Source organism: Oncorhynchus kisutch, linkage group LG2 (assembly GCF_002021735.2).
Source record: "Oncorhynchus kisutch isolate 150728-3 linkage group LG2, Okis_V2, whole genome shotgun sequence".
In the NCBI taxonomy this organism is placed as follows: Eukaryota; Metazoa; Chordata; class Actinopteri; order Salmoniformes; family Salmonidae; genus Oncorhynchus; species Oncorhynchus kisutch.
The window spans coordinates 33,163,707-33,182,967 of record NC_034175.2 but is presented as its reverse complement, the minus strand read 5'-3'; the positions used below and the strand labels follow the sequence as shown (position 1 = coordinate 33,182,967).

At 44.2% G+C, this 19,261-nt stretch overlaps 1 protein-coding gene across 30 annotated transcripts in view; it reads left to right on the top strand.

Moving 5' to 3' along the window:
• The window catches only part of LOC109904047 (E3 ubiquitin-protein ligase MYCBP2), a 340,396-nt gene that overhangs the window by 269,793 nt on the left and 51,342 nt on the right, over positions 1 to 19,261 (top strand). For 20 of the 30 annotated variants that reach the window (XM_031793477.1, XM_031793485.1, XM_031793326.1 and 17 more), the window contains 10 exons: positions 3,295 to 3,489; positions 4,676 to 4,786; positions 6,966 to 8,702; positions 9,025 to 9,194; positions 11,283 to 11,527; positions 11,881 to 12,048; positions 12,256 to 12,413; positions 12,921 to 13,120; positions 14,746 to 14,904; positions 15,415 to 15,575. In XM_031793477.1, the coding sequence (XP_031649337.1) occupies positions 3,295 to 3,489; positions 4,676 to 4,786; positions 6,966 to 8,702; positions 9,025 to 9,194; positions 11,283 to 11,527; positions 11,881 to 12,048; positions 12,256 to 12,413; positions 12,921 to 13,120; positions 14,746 to 14,904; positions 15,415 to 15,575 (3,304 nt within the window). The remainder of the gene's footprint in view (positions 1 to 3,294; positions 3,490 to 4,675; positions 4,787 to 6,965; positions 8,703 to 9,024; positions 9,195 to 11,282; positions 11,528 to 11,880; positions 12,049 to 12,255; positions 12,414 to 12,920; positions 13,121 to 14,745; positions 14,905 to 15,414; positions 15,576 to 19,261) is intronic. The other 10 variants (XM_031793472.1, XM_031793371.1, XM_031793339.1 and 7 more) reach the window with 4 other exon arrangements.

Genomic DNA, 19,261 nt, shown 5'->3' with positions numbered 1-19,261 from the left:
CATGTCAGCCCCAGAGCCTCTTTTTCTACTTAAGTACATCTCTGCTTGGTCCTTGAGAGAGACCGGGAAGCGTAGAAAGCTGTTCTCCATTCTTTGCTTTTCTTCTACAGCAGCACTCCTAGTCCATAGGAAGACGTATCGGCTTAGACATCTCTTTGTTTGGGTCGTACATGGCTAACACGGGTGTGGATGTCAGCTCCTCCTTCAGCTCTTTGGAGGCTCTGGCTTAGTTGGCCCCTCTGTACCAGTTGTTTTTCTTTGAGAGTAGGTCTCTGAAAGGTTTATCCTTTTCAGCTGAGGGATGAACTTTCCCAGCTGGTTCACCATACTTCTTAAACTCTGCAGCTCGCCGACGTTGGATGGCGCTGCCATCTCCTTGACAGCCTCTGTCTTTGTCGGTCGTGCTGTACTCCTTTGTCCGAGATAATGTTCACTTCCTGCTTTGACAGGTCACATTTGTCCATGTTCAGAGTTAAGCCGACTTTTTCCATCTTCTGAAATGTTGCATGAAGTCTTGCATCATGCTTCTCCTGTGTTTGGCCCCAGAATAATACATTATCCATGTGACAGACCACACTTTCCAGCCCTTCAGTGACCTCTGTCACCAAGTGTTAAGTTGCTGAAGTTGTAACGTCCGAAAGGTGTGATGAAGGTTGTTAGCATAACTGACTCCTCCGCTAGCGGGATCTGCAAGAAGCACAAGTTCGCTGAAGATCTTCCTCCCGGCTAGTGAGCCAAGGGGTCTGTTCGACAGTGGGACGTATATTTTTCTCTAAACACTGACTCTTTGAGACAAGTGAAATCGATGCATGTCCGCACTTCTCTGTTCTTCTTGGGACAACCACCATGCTGGCGCACCAGTCCTTGGGCCCCCCCACTCTGGTGACAACCTTGAACCCTTGCCTGCTCTCTAGCTCTTTCTAGACTTTTGGCATCAATGTCATAGGAATCCGTCATGGAGTGAGTAGGGCTCTGTGCAGGATTTCAGCTCGATGGTATATACTTGTTGTACTGTGCCAAAACCAGCTTTTGATAGCTTTCTTTCAGTGTCTGTAAATCAGTGCTGTCAAGTCGATCAACTAGCTCAAGCTTTGTGTGATAGCTGGTCTTCCTAGTAAAGCTGTGTGTAAATCGCTGATGACCTACACATCCTCCAGTGTAACCTTTTCTCCCTTTTGTAGAACTACACTTGTGATGCTCTTCCTTAGCGGAGGTTTTGTTGATTTTTTTTTAGTAGAGTTTTTTAGTAGAGTAGCTGGTTGCTACAAAAATGTGATTGAACACATTGTCTGGGATAAAAGTCACATCGGCACCAGTGTCTATTTTGAATTTCACATTTCTGTCCATCACTTGAATCATCCATGGGTCGCCTCCTGCTGTTATTATTCCTAGGAAAATGCTATCATCCACCTTTTTGAACCTTGTTTACAGGGTCACACACTACTTCGTTAGCTGCACACATTGCAGGGCTTTTGCCACGGTTTCGACACTTTGGCTGCTATTTGCCATTAGCATTACCATGGCTAGCTTTCTCATGCTGGAATATCTGTTTCCACTAATACTGGCTGCCTTTTTGCATAACTCTATCCACTGAGCATGCCTCTTTTGTTGTTACTATGTCACCTTGCAGGTGACTTTGCTGCTTCCGTTCTGACAGGCGCATGTTTGCTGCTAGTCCAACAGATAGCCTATCTCTAATTGGCTTATCATGCAAAAGTCCAATGCTCTGCTAGGGCATATAAGGCAGTGACAAAATAATCCACTTTCTTTTTATCCTCTCCGCAAGTTAAAGTGGACTTTAGTTCATGTTCTTTTTCACAATAAAGACTGCTTGAAGTCCATCTCTTACTTTGTTGTTGCTTGAGTTTGTTTAGGTTTAGAAACCTCCAAAACGTAATCTGCTTCATGTATCTTTATGAAGGCACATTTCTTGCTAGCTTGACATTGCTTCACATTACAAGCCACGTAAGAGAGATGCTTTCCTCATGAACCCCTACATTTCTACAGTCCCTCATTAGCATATGGCCAATAAGGATGCAATATGCAAAGACAGCACAATATCTAGGGTGGTATCATTTTGTACAACCCCTTAAAATTCGTTAGCTGGTCAGGATGAGTCCTAAATCTTCTGGCTAGCATTTTTGGGTAATGTAACAATACTAGTGGAAACCGATTGTATCAGTTAGTGGTGCACTCAAAAGCATGGGAAAGTGGGTAGTGCCCACAACGGCACTCTTTCCCCATACTGGATCAAGTTGACCCTCCAAGGCCACAGGGGCTGTCAATAAGCACTAACTCTGTCAATTTTTTTGTTCTGCATGTCTCATTGTTTCACGTGTGTGTGTGTCATACCTAACATCACTGCTATGTTCAGTCATAATGTGTCTCAGTCTGTGTGCATGGGCCAGTTAGTGTGCTTCTGCCAGGTCAGGTGGGACCTGGAATATCTTCCCAACACCAGTGTTCACAAGTCCCCCCCCCCCCCCCAAAGTGAAAGGGTGTCCTGCCAAATCGGAATCAACACCCACAACTTCCTACTGGCTCATTGGACTACTTTCCTCTCCAAAATCCCTCCAACTTTTCCTCAGGTTTTTTTCTTAGCTGGTAAATGTAAGGTAAATTAATCAATAGAATAGGTCTGAATAAAGGGGCCTTTCAAAACTTGTTTACCATTTACTTGGTACCATTTCAGTTTTGCAAAAGATCTCTCTCTATGGAACTATTTATACCTGATACTTGATTGATACTTGATTTTCCCTGTAATTAGTCAAAACTGAGTCACTGAACTTTTCTCCTAAAATCTTTCAGGGAAATTTAGATCATTTTCTTATTCCATATGGAAATGAGTGAAGGAGAGGAGTTTTCTATGTTGTTGGGTAGAAAGCAGATGCACTCTACCTTAGAGATACTACAGTACATATAGTACAAACAGTGTTATTTTCCCTATTTGGGTTCCACACTTTGTCCCAAGTGACACAACCCCGGCCCGGCCAATCGCCATTACTGTCCCAAATCCCCACCCTGTGACATCACCCATTACCCCATGTCACTTTAGTTTACCCCCTTCTCCCCTCCTATCCAGAAACTCCCACCTCACCCCCCTACACACCCCCACCCCTTCCACCTCTCCGGCATTACCTGTGTGGGAGATGATTGAAAAATCAATGGACATTTTAATGGTTACTGTTTAATGGATTCATTGATTGATTTATACCCCACCTTTTGGAATCCTATAAGACCATAGTGTAAGCTAAGCTGTAGTCCCCCCTTCCCCTTCTCTTCCGTTATTTGCAGGTGACCAAAGGTTGACTGCCATACTGAATAGTGCCATTCAGTCTGGGCCCTTCCTCCCTCCAGCTGCTCCTCCCTCCTCTTCCTCCGTATTTGAGCAAGCCGCCCAACCTCCCTCCTCCTCCCTTGTCCACAGCCCATTTGTGTTTGGACAATGCCCCAGGTCCCAAGTGTCTCAGCCGCAGCCACAGCTTCCGAGTAAGTCGGTCCGTCTGTATGACAGTGTCGACGCTTGCTTGCCCAGGTGCTCCCTGGTCCCATCTTAATTCCTCCTTAGCTTATCACACTTTTGTTTGTGATTTTTTTACTTGCGTATTTGTTTAGCTTATTTCTGTTTTTTGGGGGGTGCAGGGGGGACCGAAGACACCCTAACATTGCTGTTATATTCTGACTGCTGCTTACAATACCTTGCCTAGTAATGTAGCTGCTTGCTTTTTGTTTATATACCAGTGTTCTTTCTCCATCATCATCCCTGATTTAAACAGAGACTCAGCGATATGACGTGATCACGAGCAGCAGTCTGCCCAGAGATATTGTCAAGAGAGTGAGGCAAAAAGGCTACATTTGACGATCACCCATACAGATTGTTGCATTTGTACATAGGTTTGCTTCTATGTCCTGCAATTTAAAAGGTGTCTGACGACAAATGTTGACGAATGCAGCCTCTGCCTTCGTCTTTGTGTCAGAAGTCACCCTGCTCCTCTTGGTAGACGCATATCACTGATTCTAATTTTAAACACCAGCTCCCATTCCTGCTTAGTGCTCCCATTGCAAATGTAGACTACCTTAGTTTAATTCATCATATGAATTTAGGTAGCATCATTTAGTGTACTTATTACTGTATTAGTTTACTACATGCTTTCATTCTTTACAGTTATGAATCTCTATAAAGGTCCTGGACAGATACACTAAACTAAATGCCTTGAGAATGTGTCAATATGACTAACCTTAACTCACAGCACCTGTGGTGTGTAAATCAGAGACAATCTCATGGTCAGGTCAGTGGATATGCTCCCAACTATTAGGTTTCAATAAAGTATAACATGTATCAATTAGTTTCCGTTCACTCCATTTTCTCAGCCCCTGGCTCAAACTCATGTCTCCCAGCCCTAGTTCATGCATCTCTTACTACCCTCTGATCTCCTATATCTGCTCTCCATATGTCTGTTGGTCTGACTCCATATTTTTTACACTCTCAATGGCCATCCTCCTCCACTCTAGCTCTCTCCCTCTTTCTCTCACTCCTCTCTCCCTCTTTCTCTGTGGAGTGTTTTCTTACCTGTTTTCTCTACTTACCTGTACATGCTACGCTTCTTTTCTCTGTGAGGGTATCCCTGCATTCATTCCCTGTGTTTTGCTTACCTACCACTGTTTTCCGCTGTAGATGGTTCTTCATCACGCAGCCTTGCTTCTTCTCACGAGCGGGTGCACAAAAGCAGTGCGTCCGCGGCTGGGCATGGTTCTGCACTCTCATCTCTTGCTCTCAGGCAAAAGGGTGGGTAACATACAAAATGCATGCCTCCTTCAGACTGAAATGTGGGAATCCGTTACAGAGTCCGTTAATGCTGAACAACAGGATAAATAGGATTATCAAGAGTAAAACACAAGTAAATAGGTAATTTGTTCTAAACTGAACACTAGCTAAAATTATCAGTAGGAATAGGGGAGATGCTTATTCACATAGAGGTTAGGGGTGGGACTAATGTCCCTAGACAGGATCAATTCTAAAGACCAATTATAAACTCAGCAAAAAAATAAACGTCCTCTCACTGTCAACTGCGTTTATTTTCAGCAAACTTAACATCTGTAAATATTTGTATGAACATAAGATTCAACAACTGAGACATAAACTGAGCAAGTTCCACAGACATGTGACTAACAGAAATTGAATAATGTGTCCCTAAACAAAGGGTGGGGTCAAAAGTAACAGTCAGTATCTGGTGTGGCCACCAGCTGCAAAAAGTACTGCAGTGCATCTCCTCCTCATGGACTGCATCAGATTTGTCAGTTCTTGCTGTGAGAAGTTAGCCCACTCTTCCACCAAGGCACCTGCAAGTTACCAGACATTTCTGGGAGGAATGGCCCTAGCCCTCACCCTCTGATCCAACAAGTCGTGCTCAATGGGATTGAGATCTGGGCTCTTCGATGGCCATGGCAGAACACTGACATTCCTGTCTTGCAGGAAATCAAACACAGAGCGAGCAGTATGGCTGGTGGCATTGTCATGCTGGAGAGTCATGTCAGGATGAACCTGCAGGAAGGGTACCACATGAGGGAGGAGGATGTCTTCCCTGTAATGCACAGCTATGACAACTAGCTCAGTCCCATGATGCTGTGACAACCCCCCCCCCCGGCCATGACGGACCCTCCACCTCCAAATCGATCCTGCTCCAGAGTACAGGCCTCGGTGTAACGCTCATTCCTTCAACGATTAACGCGAATCCGACCATCACACCTGGTGAGACAAAACCTCAACTCGTCAGTGAAGAGCACTTTTTGCCAGTCCTGTCTTGTCCAGCGACGGTGGGTTTGTGCCCATAGGCAACGTTGTTGCCGGTGATGTCTGGTGAGAGCCTGCCTTACAACAGGACTACAAGCCCTCAGTCCTGTCTCTCTCAGCCTATTGCGGACAGTCAGAGCACTGATGGAGGGATTGTGTGTTCCTGGTGTAACTCGAGCAGCTGTTGCCATCCTCTACCTGTCCCGATGGTGTGATGTTCGGATGTTCCTATCCTGTGCAGGTGTTGTTACACGTGGTCTGCCACTGTGAGGACGATCAGCTGTCCGTCCTGTCTCCCTGTAGTGCTGTCTTAGGCGTCTCACAGTACGGACATTGCAATTTTTTGCCCTGTCCACATCTGCTGTCCTCATGCCTCCTTGCAGCATGCCTAAGGTACGTTCACGCAGATGAGCAGAGACCTTGGGCATCTTTCTTTTGGTGTTTTTCAGAGTCAGTAGAAACTGCCTCTTTAGTGTCCTAAGTTTTCATAACTGTGACCTTAATTGCCTACCATCTGTAAGCTGTTAGTGTCTTAACAACCGTTCCACAGGTGCATGTTCATTAATTGTTTATGGGAAGCATGGGAAACAGTGTTTAAACCCTTTACAATGAAGATCTGTGAAGTTTTTTAGATTTTTACTAATTATCTTTACAATACAGGGTCCTGAAAATGGGACGTTTCTTTTTTTGCTGAGTTTATATTAGCTATTCTAGGGCACAATGCTGGACTGCATGGGCTTCTTCTCATCAGTTGCACCATGATCCATTAGCTACCCCTGTCTGTGTAAGTGGTCTTCAGACATGCATAGATAGATGAATATACTTTGGAAAAGTTTCAATGTGAAGGCCATTGAAGGCTCTTCTAGAATAATCTTTGTCCTCTGCTCTAATGCTGTCACTTTACTAAAACGTACTGGTCCACAACTTTCCACAGTCTAAGAAAGAGGTTACTTATTGACTCAAAAATATTTGTATGTTTTAACATTTTTTTTTTTTTTTTTTAAATGTCCAGACTTCTACTGTTGTTTCTCTTCTCCCCCCCCATTTTTCTTCCCTTTCATAATCCATTTTGTTTTGACCCTTAGATGTTGAGTATTGTACTCAGATGTGCTGCCTTTTACAGTAATCCTCTTAGTTGTTGTATAACTGTTTCTATGTTGTGGCTGGCTACTAGGTAACTTAGGGGCGCGGCCCATGTCCCCGGCCACCAAACAACGACTGGAAAGTCGCTCCCCAAAACAGGAGGGGTGTGGCGGTCGTGCCTCGGAACAGTCCAAAAGTAAAGATCCGCCGGCCAGCGAGGCACTTATCCTGCGGTCGGACACTGCCAAGCTGCGGTCGGACTCCCATAGCCGCTCCCACTCGCCCAACCACAACACCCTGCAGGCACTGAAGGCCGACGGGCGCGATCGTAACTCCTCCGGGCTGCGCGCCGAGTCGCCTAACCATGGCTCCCGCTCCACCTCGCCCAAACAGAAGGGCCTTTCCTCCACCTCGGGGAGGTCTAGCCCCTCCAGCACCTCCTCACCCCGCTCCTCCACCCAGCACGACAAGAACTTTGCTCAGGACAAGAACCAACCAATTGACAAGAATATGCCACAAGACAAGAACCAACCAATTGACAAGAACATGCCACAAGACAAAAACCAACCCCATGACCAGAACCTCCCTGCCAATGTCAGCCCCTCCAAGGCTCGGCTGGACCCGCCCAGAGAAAGGTCCAAGTCGGACTCGTACACCCTGGACCCGGACACCCTGAGGAAGAAGGTCCCTCTCACCTCAGAGCCCCTAAGGGGAAGGTCCACCTCGCCCAAACCCAAACTACCACCCAAGGATGGGAGCAGCAAAGGAGGAGATAGGAATGCGGAGAACCGCACCCCGTCGCCCCATGTGACCCAGGAGAACCTCCACAGCGAGGTGGTGGAGGTTTGTACGTCTAGTGCTCTTCTTTCCAATGATGATGAGGGAAACAATGAAAACGTGGAGGTGAGGAATGCAGAGGAGGGCTCCTCAAAGGTGCACTTCAGCATCGGCAAGGCACCCGTGAAGGAGGAGCTGGAGAGCAGCCGCTTGTCGCCCAAAGTCAGCCGCAAGACCTCCAGCCGACACGTGCGCCCCAAGAAGGACAAGTCGGGGCCGCTCTTCAAGGGTGAGAGCTCGTCGAGGGTCACAGAGCCCGCCAAGCAGGCCATGTCACCCTCAGTTGCAGAGTGTGCCCGGGCGGTCTTCGCCGCGTTCCTCTGGCACGAGGGTATCGTCCACGACGCCATGGCCTGCTCCTCGTTCCTCAAGTTCAACCCAGAGCGGACCAAGGAGCACGCGCCCATCCGCAGCTCGCTGGGTGGCCAGGGCAGCCAAGAGGAGAAGGAAAGCAAGCTGAAGAACCGCCACTCACTGGAGATATCCTCGGCACTCAATATGTTCAACATCTCCCCGCATGGGCCAGACATCTCCAAGATGGGCAGTATCAACAAGAACAAAGTCCTGTCAATGCTCAAAGAGCCTCCCCTGCCCGAAAAGTGCGAGGATGGCAAGGGGGAGCACGTCTCCTTCGAGGTGGCCACTCACCCTACCATGAGGGCTAAGTCCATCCTGCCGCTCACCCTCCAGCACCTCGTTGCATTCTGGGAGGACATCTCAATGGCAACCATCAAGGCAGCCACCCAAAACATGATTTTCCCCAGCCCTGGCTCCAGCGCCATCCTGAAGAAAAAGGAGAACGAGAAGGACACTAAGAAGTCCAAAAAGGAGAAAAAGAAAAGAGATAAGGCGGAGGTGCGCCCCAGGGGGAACCTGTTTGGGGAGATGGCCCAGCTGGCCATGGGGGGACCGGAGAAGGACACCATCTGTGAGCTGTGCGGGGAGTCGCACCCCTACCCTGTCACCTACCACATGAGACAGGCCCACCCAGGTAAGATCAACAATGTTGGGTTTGCTTTTATTCTATACTGTGAGAGGTTAGCCGACCTCTCACATATAAAAGTCTGATTTTTAAGTCCTATGACAGGCTATATTTTGTTTATTACATTTGTGGATGGAAAATAACGCTTTAAAGCAGAACATTTCTTCATACTGAGGCGGATGGTGGCTAACCCCATTGAACCATTTGCACTGTATCTCTGCTAATATGGCAACACTACTCAATATGATCTTAGCATAGAGATAAATGTATATTAATATGTTCTATTTAAGTTGGTGGATTTTAGCTTAATTTGTTGTTTTGTTTTGGGCAGGTTGTGGTCGCTATGCGGGAGGCCAGGGCTATAACAGCATTGGCCACTTCTGTGGGGGCTGGGCGGGAAACTGTGGAGACGGCGGGATCGGAGGAAGCACCTGGTACCTGGTGTGTGACCGTTGCAGGGAGAAGTACCTAAGAGAGAAGCAGACTGCAGCCAGGGAAAAGGTAGTGTACTTCTTGATGCTTCAATCAATTGTTGTTTTGTACCTTATCTTTACACATTAAATTCTCCAAGTTCAAATGGAAACTTCACAAATGGATACTTGGATAATTAACCGTCAGGATTTAACAACATATTATGCTCAATATTATAATTTTTCACTGTAATAGTCACAGTTCAGAGGATAACCTTTCGCAACCATTTACTTTCGCAACCATTTTTACTTTCTTACTTTGTCTTACAATGCATTATAACTGCATCATAATGCATTATTCCTACAAGTAGAGGTTTGCCCGGGACTGATTTATTTATCCCGTCTGCACCCGCAGCATTTCATACTGCACCCTCCAACACCCGCTGGCTTTCTGTCCGACTCCCACCTGCTACTGCAAGAACTTGTCCCGAACCCAACCGTAGTCCCTCTGTTATTTTAGGCATATGTAACGATGCAGCTCACTTACCAGTCATGGTCGCAGCTGTTTTACGCCCTATAGGAAATTTCTAAATGGGCAAAAATAACCTAAGCAATAGGTTTAATTACCAGAGGTTGTCACGTGGCCCATTTTATTACTTGGCTATATCAGCAAATAGGCTAGATGTAGATTGAAGAGAGCTGAGTTGGAGAGACTTGCACTTTCTTTTGAGCTATTTTTTATAGTCTACTTTATCAGAGCAGGTAGCTAACCAACCAGGCTCAATGTTAGCTAGCTAACACTAGGCTATAACTAGCTAAGCAAATGGTCTGTGGTATGAATAATAAGGTCATATACTTAACGTTAGCTAGCGAGCCAACCAGCTAACGTTAGCATACTTGCTAGGTAAACAATCAACCATAAGCACAACTCATGACATTACTACCCTGCATGAATCTGCAGGTAGCTAACCAACCATGTTCAATGTTAGCTAGCTAACATTAGTCTATAGCGAGCCAAGCAATGGCTGTCAAAATGAGGAATGAGTAATATCTGAAAATGTAGCTAGCTAGACTATCTTACCCGTATACATCATTCATGGTTGGATGCGTCTCCTGTCGGATGCTATGGTTGCCCTTGGTTTGAAGATGTCATCCGGAGACAGGTGTTTTCTCCATCTCCTTAGCTATTATACACTATACATTATACTGATTTCAAAACTTAGTCCTCCAAAAAGTGGAGAGCAACACTTTAATACACAATACATTAAAAAAAGCAGCGTTAGACAGGATTACCAGTGCATACTGACAAGCTCAAATCGACAGAAGCATGCTCATCTCTCAGCATGTCCAGCCCACTCATTATCTGAACCAATCATGGCTAGCGGGAAGGTTGTTGATTTTTTTGGTAAAAACTAGGCTCGTAATTTAACAATTTTATTCGTATTAACAGATGGCATGCAAGTTTGTTATTAAGGCACATGAAAGTTCATGTTCGAGAAGGCATTTCGGTTCTCCTGTGAAATAGTGACCCGCGACATAAGCCTAGTTTCCTGAAACGGGTCACAAATATGATTGATCAATATTTATTTATAGGCGATGTAGTAAACTATAGCTTAATCATGTTTAGGAGTTATATTTCCTTGGAAATGCATAGGCAACCTACTCTATTTCATTGAGACCACACCTATACTAGGCGCACTTAATCTCGCACACCCAACTAGGATAGGCGAGGTAGGCTACTTAACTTGAAGCAGCGAATTCTGAGTGTGTGAATAATGCGACAAAGATGTGCTTTTTAATACAATAGGTAAGCTGACCCATAAAGTGCAGAAAGATGACCGTTTCCAAATAATCTGCGGGATAACAAAAAATATTTTAATCACAAAGTTGTCTGATCTGACCGCACGCTTCCAACAGAAGCATGACAAATACAGACAGCGCCGCAATGATCTCTCTAGGGACCCGCATCCCTCTACCTACAAATATTACCACAAACTTTAACTCTACATTTTATTAATTTAGCAGAAGTTCTTATCCAGAGCGATTTACAGGAGCAATTAAGGTTAAGTGCCTTGCTAAGTAACATTTTGGTTACTGGCCCAATGCCCTTAACTTCTAGGCTACCTGCTTTCCTCTCTAACTCATCCGTGACCTCTAACCACCCTCCCTACCCATCCAGGTGAAGCAGTCGAGGAAGAAGCCCCTGCAGGTGAAGACGCCGCGGGCGCTTCCCACCATGGAGGCCCACCAGGTGATACGTGCCAACGCCCTGTTCCTGCTGTCCTTAAGCAGTGCTGCTGAGCCCAGCCTGCTGTGCCACCACCCGCATCGCCCGCTCCACTCCACACTGCCAAGCCTCAAGGAGGGTGTCTCGGATGAGATTCCCAACAAGATCGGCTGCCTCTACCTGCAGACGCTGGCCAGGTAAATGATGGATATCTATTGTGATGATCAAAATGACTGGAGAGACTGGGAGGGGAAAAATTGAAGGTGATTTACTTTTATTTTTGCTTCCTAAACAGTCTCCTCCTCCTTTAGTTTTATGCCCTTTGGGACAGCATTACACTTGAAGCGCTGTGGCCACTTTAATTAAAGTGAGGATGATCATACATTTTGTGTGTGTAGTATCTTACCCATGTCCTGTGAACATGTTACACAGTGAAAACCATCATGGAATTTTTAACATTTATTTGCTATAAGGTAGCATCCACATAACCTAAACACAATCTTTGAACTACATATGATACATGTACGTAAACCTGTCTCCTCTCTTCCAGGCAACACACAGAGAACTTTGGTGGGTACACAGATGACAACCTGTACCAGGACGAGATGAGGTACCTGCGCTCCACATCTGTCCCTGCGCCCTACATCTCAGTCACCCCTGACGCTTGCCCCAACGTGTTCGAGGAGCCCGAGAGCAACATGAAATCCATGCCCCCCAGGTAACACACCTCTTTTTGAGAGTAGAGATGAGCAGACTGATTATGTCTATGTGTGTGTTGTATGTGGTTGTAGCGTGTGTCATATCTGTGCGTGTTTGTGTGAAAGAGACTCTTTCCAGTGTGGTGTGACTGTGTGTGTGTGTTGTATTTATGTGTCATCTATGACATAAACAGATGGTCAACATTTCTTTGTTTTATCTCTTGCAGTCTAGAGACCAGCCCAATCACAGACAGTGACTTGTCCAAGCGGACGGTGTTCCAGAGGTCCTACTCTGTGGTGGCCTCTGAGTACGACAAGCAGCATTCGGCCTCCCCGGCCAGGGTCAAAGCCGTGCCCAGACGCAGAGTCCACAGTGGGGATGCAGGTGGGTAAACCTTCCCCTAAACCACCAAACCAGAGGAATGTGATCCTATTTACTAGTATAGTCCATTAAACTAAGAGTTTTAGATGCAGACAAAAGTTATTCTACACTTCACCATTAACTCATGTACCTGGTGTTTACTACAAAATTATTATAATGATTATGGTAATGGTCATTGCATGAAAAAGACATTGAAGTGTAACTGTTTTTTTGTTTGTTTTCATAGTATTAATTATTTGTAATTGTCAGCTGGAATAGGGTTGCAAATTACTAAGTGTTACCAATCATCATGACATTTGTAATACCGTATTTATTGTTTTGTTATTTATATCATATTTACACAATTGGTGGGTCTATTCCTGAATGATGATTGGTTAAAACCTGTTGTATAAAAGTGATAATGCCCCCAAAGACTTCATCTCGGGCCTAACAACCCCCGTGCCAATATATCCTCCAAACACCAGCTTCTCAGGCATTATCACATAATTGCAACACTGTCCTCCCCTCCAGAAGTGGGTTCCTCTCTGTTGCGCCACCCGTCCCCGGAACTGTCCCGTCTAATCTCGGCCCATGGATCCCTCAGTAAGGGCGAGAGGAACTTCCAGTGGCCTGTCCTGGCCTTCGTCATCCAGCACCACGACCTGGAGGGTCTGGAGGTGGCCATGAAGCATGCCCTCCGCAAGTCTGCCTGCAGGGTCTTCGCCATGGAGGTACATCTGTCAAAGATACTCTTAATGTACACATGATGGTGTACATTAACTTCTCTGGGATATGTGGGACGGTAGCGTCCCACCTCGCCAACAACCAGTGAAAGTGGAGGGCGGCAAATTCAAAACAACAAAATCTCATAATTAAGATTCCTCAAGCATACAAATATTTTACACCATTTTTAAGATAAAATTCTCATTAATCCAGCCACAGTGTCTGATCTCAAAAAGGCTTTACAGCGAAAGCACCACAAACGTTTGTTAGGTCACCACCAAGTCGCAGAAAAACAGACATTTTTCCAGAGAGAGGAGTCACAAAAAGCACAAATAGAGATAAAATTAATCACTAACCTTTGATGATCTTCATCAGATGACACTCATAGGACTTCATGTTACACAATACATGTATGTTTTGTTCGCTAAAGTGCATATTTATATAAAAAAAATCGTTTTACATTGGTGCGTTACGTTCAGTAGTTCTAAAACATGAGGTGATTTTGCAGAGAGCCACAAAACTTTACGGAAAAAGCAAACCATGCAAAAATCTGAGTACAAAGCAGCCAAAAAGATATCCGCCATATTGTGCAGTCAACATTAGTCAGAAATAGCATTATAAATATTCACTTACCTTTGATGATCTTCATCAGAATGCACTCCCAGGAATCCCAGTTCCACAATAAATGTTTGATTTCATCATTTATGTCCAAATAGCTTCTTTTGTTAGGGTGTTTGGTAAACAAATCCAAAAGTGCGTTCAGGTCCAGTCAGACGAAAAGTTCAAAAAGTTATATTACAGGTCGTAGAAACTTGTCAAACGAAGTATAGAATCAATCTTTAGGATGTTTTTATCATAAATCTTCAATATTGTCCCAACCGGAGAATTAATGTCTGTAGAAAAGCAATGGAACGAGAGGTAACTTTCTCTGACCGCGCATCAGAAGACCGAGGCTGCTGGCAGACCTCTGACTCAATCCCCTCTCATTCTCTGCCCCTTCACAGTAGAAGCCTCAAACAAAGTTCTAAAGACTGTTGACATCTAGGGGATACCTTAGGAAGTGCAATATGACCCCATTTACACTGTGTATTGGAATGGCAAAGAGTTGAAAAACTACAAACATCAGATGTCCCACTTCCTGGTTGTTCTGTTATACTCAGACATCATTCAAACAGTTTTAGAAACTTCAGAGTGTTTTCTATCTAATACTACTAATAATATGCATATATTAGCATCATTAGCTACAGAGTAGCAGGCAGTTTACTCTGGGCACCATCCAAGCTACTCAATACTGCCCCCAAGAAGTTAAGTATTTCCCATAGGAAAATGTCTCATGCTTACTCTAGCTGGGCATTTGCAGTTGTATAGCACAATTAAACAGTTACTTGTGTAATGTCAAATGCTAATGTGATTAGCCTATTGGCTAACCTCTTTGAGGTGTCAGTGGTAGTCGCTAGACGGACCTGTTAGAAAGGACAAAAGTGTAGGCAATATCTGAGATGATAAACTGATTAAAATGTTTATTTTTCTGAAGTAGTAGTACTAGGGTTAAGATTAGGTTAAGGTTAGGTTAGTGGTTTGAAAAGCACTGAAAAGGACTGAGCCACCATCTAACCCATATCCCCCTCCTCAGGCATTCAACTGGCTGCTGTGTAACGTGATCCAGACCACTTCGCTGCACGACATCCTGTGGCACTTTGTCGCCTCCCTCACCCCGTCACCATTTGAACCCGAGGAAGAGGAGGAGGATGAAAATAAAGCCCATGGGAACAAGGAAATTGTGATTGAGCAGGTGATGTTTGATTATTATTATTTAACCCTGCTGGTCATCTATGAACATTTGAACATCTTGGCCATGTTCTGTTATAATCTCCACCCGGCACAGCCAGAAGAGGACTGGCCACCCCTCATAGCCTGGTTCCTCTCTTGGTTTCTTCCTAGGTTCTGGCTTTTCTAGGGAGTTTTTCCTAGCCACCTTGCTTCCACTCCCACATTGCTTGCTGTTTGGAGTTTTAGGCTGGGTTTCTGTACAGCACTTTGGGATTTATAAATACATTTGATTGATTAAGAATCCAGGACATGGGTGATGGGGGGGGGGGGGGGGGGGGGGTCGCGCGTCGTCTCTTGCGAAGCAGGTCTCTTCCAAATTAGATTATCACAATGAGACAAACCTGGATACATAAACGGTTTTATTTGAGGTACCAGTACAAACATTTTCTATATTCAGACATAGTCTGAAGTCATTTCATCCTTAATATGTGTTTTTATAAACTTTTCAATCATATTTTCTTCATACACACAGGAGAGGGACTTTGGAGTGTGTGAGCACCCGCTGTCTGACATTGTGATTGCCGGGGAGGCCGCCCACCCCCTCCCACACACCTTCCACCGCCTCCTCCAGACCATCTCTGACCTCATGATGTCACTTCCTAGTGGCAGCTCCCTGCAGCAGATGGCCCTCAGGTACGGTGGCCCCTGTTGCTCAAAGTTCACCTCCGCTTTGAACTCAAACCTGCCTTCAGCTAAATCATTTTAACCATACATTTGGACAGAGCATATTATCTTTCAATAAGACGAAAGCTATATCTTTTAAACAGCTTGGGAAATTCCTGAAATGATGTCATGGCTTTAGAAGCTTCTGATAGGCTAATTGACATCATTTGAGTCAATTGGAGGTGTACCTGTGGAAGTATTTCAAGGCCTACCTTCAACATTATGGGAAAATCTAAATAAATCACACAAAAGAAATGTAGACCTCCACACATCTGGTTCATCCTTGGGAGCAATTTCCAAATGCCTGAAGGTACCACGTTCATCTGTACAAACAATAGCACACAAGTATAAACACCATGGGACCAGGCAGCCATCACACCGCTCAGCAAGGAGACACATTCTGTCTTATAGAGATAAACGTACTTTGGTGTGAAAAGTGCAAATCAATCCCAGAACAACTGCAAAGTACCTTGTGAAGATGCTGGAGGAAACAGTTACAAAAGTATCTATATCCACAGTAAAACGAGTCCTATTTTATTAATTTTTTTACCTTTATTTAACTAGGCAAGTCAGTTAAGAACAAAATCTTATTTTCAATTACGGCCTAGGAACAGTGGGTTAACTGCCTGTTCAGGGGCAGAATGACAGATTTGTACCTTGTCAGCTCGGGGATTTGAACTTGCAACCTTCCAGTTACTAGTCCAACGCTCTAACCACTATGCTACCCTGCTGCCCCTATATCGACATAACCTGAAAGGCCGCTCCGCAAGGAAGAAGCCACTGCTGCAAAACCGCCATAAAAAAGCCAGACTACAGTATGCAACTGCACATGGGGTCAAAGATCATAATTTTTGGAGAAATGTCCTCTGGTCTGATGAAAAAAAAATAGAAGTGTTTGGCCATAATGACCATCGTTATGTTTGGAGAAAAAATGGTGAGGCTTGCAAGCCGAAGAACACCATCCCAACCATGAAGCACAGGCTTGTCAGCATCATGTTGTGGGGGTGCTTTGCTGCTGAAGGGACTGGTGCACTTCACAAAATAGATGGTAGGAAAGGTAGGAAAGTTTTGTGCATATATTGAAGCAACATCTCAAGTTAAAGCTTGGTCGCAAATGGGTCTTCCAAATGGACAATGACCCGAAGCATACTTCCTAAGTTGTGGCAAAATGGCTTAAGGACAACAGCGTCAAGGTATTGGAGTGGCCATTACAAAGCCCTGACCTCAATCCTATAGAAAGTTTGCGGGCAGAACTGAAAAGGCGTGTGCGAGCAAGGAGGCCTACAAACCTGACTCAGTTGCACCAGCTCTGTCAGGATGAATGGGCCAAAATTCACCCAACTTATTGTGGGAAATTTGTGGAAGGCTACCTGTAGCGTTTGACCCAAGTGAAACAATTTAAAGGCAATGCTACCAAATACTAATTGAGTGTATGTGAACTTCTGAACCACTGAGAATGTGATGAAAGAAATTAAAGCTTAAATAAATAATTCTCTCTACTATTATTCTGACATTTCACATTCTTAAAATAAAGCGGTTATCCTAATTTTTACTAGGATTAAATGTCAGTAATTGTGAAAACTGAGTTTAAATGTAGTTGGATAAGGTGTATGTAAACTTCCGACTTCAACTGTAAGTACGGTCACTGTTGGGATGGCATCATCGATTCACTTATATTATTAACATATTTCAGTCTGTGCTAGCAAAACAGTCCTGTAGCTTAGCATCTGCGTCATCTGACCACATCCTTATTTAGCAAGTCACTGGTACTTACTGCTTCAGTTTTTGCTTGTAAGCAGGAATCCAGAGGATAGAGTTATGGTCAGATTTGCCAAATGGAGGGAAAGGGAGAGCTACTGGGTTTATTCCTTTAAACGTTGCAAGCTTACACCGCAGGACTTAGAGGTACCCAGCGTCACGACTTCATTGCGCCAGAGCACCACAAGGGGGTTAGAGCGCTCATTACGCATTTGAGTCCCAAGGTTTTTATATGACCAATCATATCAAGTGGTTCCAGTCAAGTCCCAGTCAAAAATGAGGATACACCTACTCATCCCAGTATGTCTTTTTTTTAAACTATTTTCTACATTGTAGAATAATAGTGAAGACATCACAACTACGAAATAACACCGGTCTTCCACGTGCCCTGCGGTCTGTAGTACAGACATGGCCTGCTCTCCCTCATGTAAGGAATTAGGCACTTTCCCATGTTTACTACAGTATGTATTGTAGACTGCACAGTAGCCTAATAAACAAGTAAACACATTTCGTTAATACAATAATGATAAAAAATAGTCTTTCAAAATGCAAATGTTGATTTAGTTATGGATCCATAACGAATTACTATGGGAATAAATATCACTGATTGTTAGAGGAATTCTAAATTCCTATATGTTATATAGCCAAAACCAAATTCGCATTCTCTCTATTTCATTAATGAGTTGTAAATTCATTAATTATGCATGAAATAGATCGAGACCAGTCTTAAAAGTCAGGTAACAGCGTTTATTACAAGAGAGTACTGCCACATACACATTTTTCCACAGGTTATAAACTGAAAATGAAGTCAGCGTTTTCTAAATGTTCTATCTCTTTCATGACACCGGTAGAGAGGCCCTATAGTTCTCGAGCCTTCGCTCCACGCCTGAAGTCAAGGTCAGTCAGTATAAATCAGCATTCTAGACAGTCTGGAGATAGTCCGTCCCTGCCACCTGGAGATAGTACATTTATTTGTACAAGGAACAGACCATCATTGTTACTAAACTCCTGACTACATTATATACAATTGGGAATGGGAGCAAGAGAGAAAATTCATATTTGTACAGTACATTATAGCATTTGGACTAGTCAGTTCTGATTGGAATGTATACATAATTAGTCATTTCAACCATAATTTCCTCCAACACTGATTTACAGAAATATTGGAACAAAGTTGTCTTATGAAGGCAAACTATTTAGAATCCTCCAATCCTACTCCTGACCGTCATGTTGTACTGTGCCATATTTTCGATTCCATCCTAATGGTTTTTGCTTTTCTCTGAATAGAAACACCATAATATTAATCTAATTAATTAAGCCACATTTATTCGAATCAATCCCATATACTATGTTATTACAGAAACGGTTTTAATTTCTCTGGTAATGCCAATACGGAACACTATCAAATGCTTCTCAAAGATGCCCTCTGGTGGTCAAACTAGCAATAACTTGCAGTAACAGAAATAATGTCTGACAATTAAATGACGTGCCACAGAATGCTGCAGCAGCACTCAAGGTGTCCCAAAACCTTTAACGGAGGAACCACTGTATGTACTCCAATTTGTGTCTCTGTGTGGAGTAAAGGTGGTCTAGTGTTTCTTTTCCTCTGCTTGCCCATTTAACATGCTGGTAGAAATTAGGTAAAAACAGATTTAAGTTTCCCTGCTTTAAAGTCCTCGGCCACTAGGAGCGAGCACTGTCTCTGGATGAACATTTTCTTGTTTGTTTATGGCCTTATACAGCTCGTTTAGTGAGGTCTTAGTGCCGACATCGATTCGTGGTGGTAAATAGACTGCTATGAAAAATATAGATGAAAACTCTCTTGGTAAATAGTGTGGTTAACACCTTATCGTGAAATAATCTACCTCAGGCGAGCACAACCTAGATACTTCCTTAAT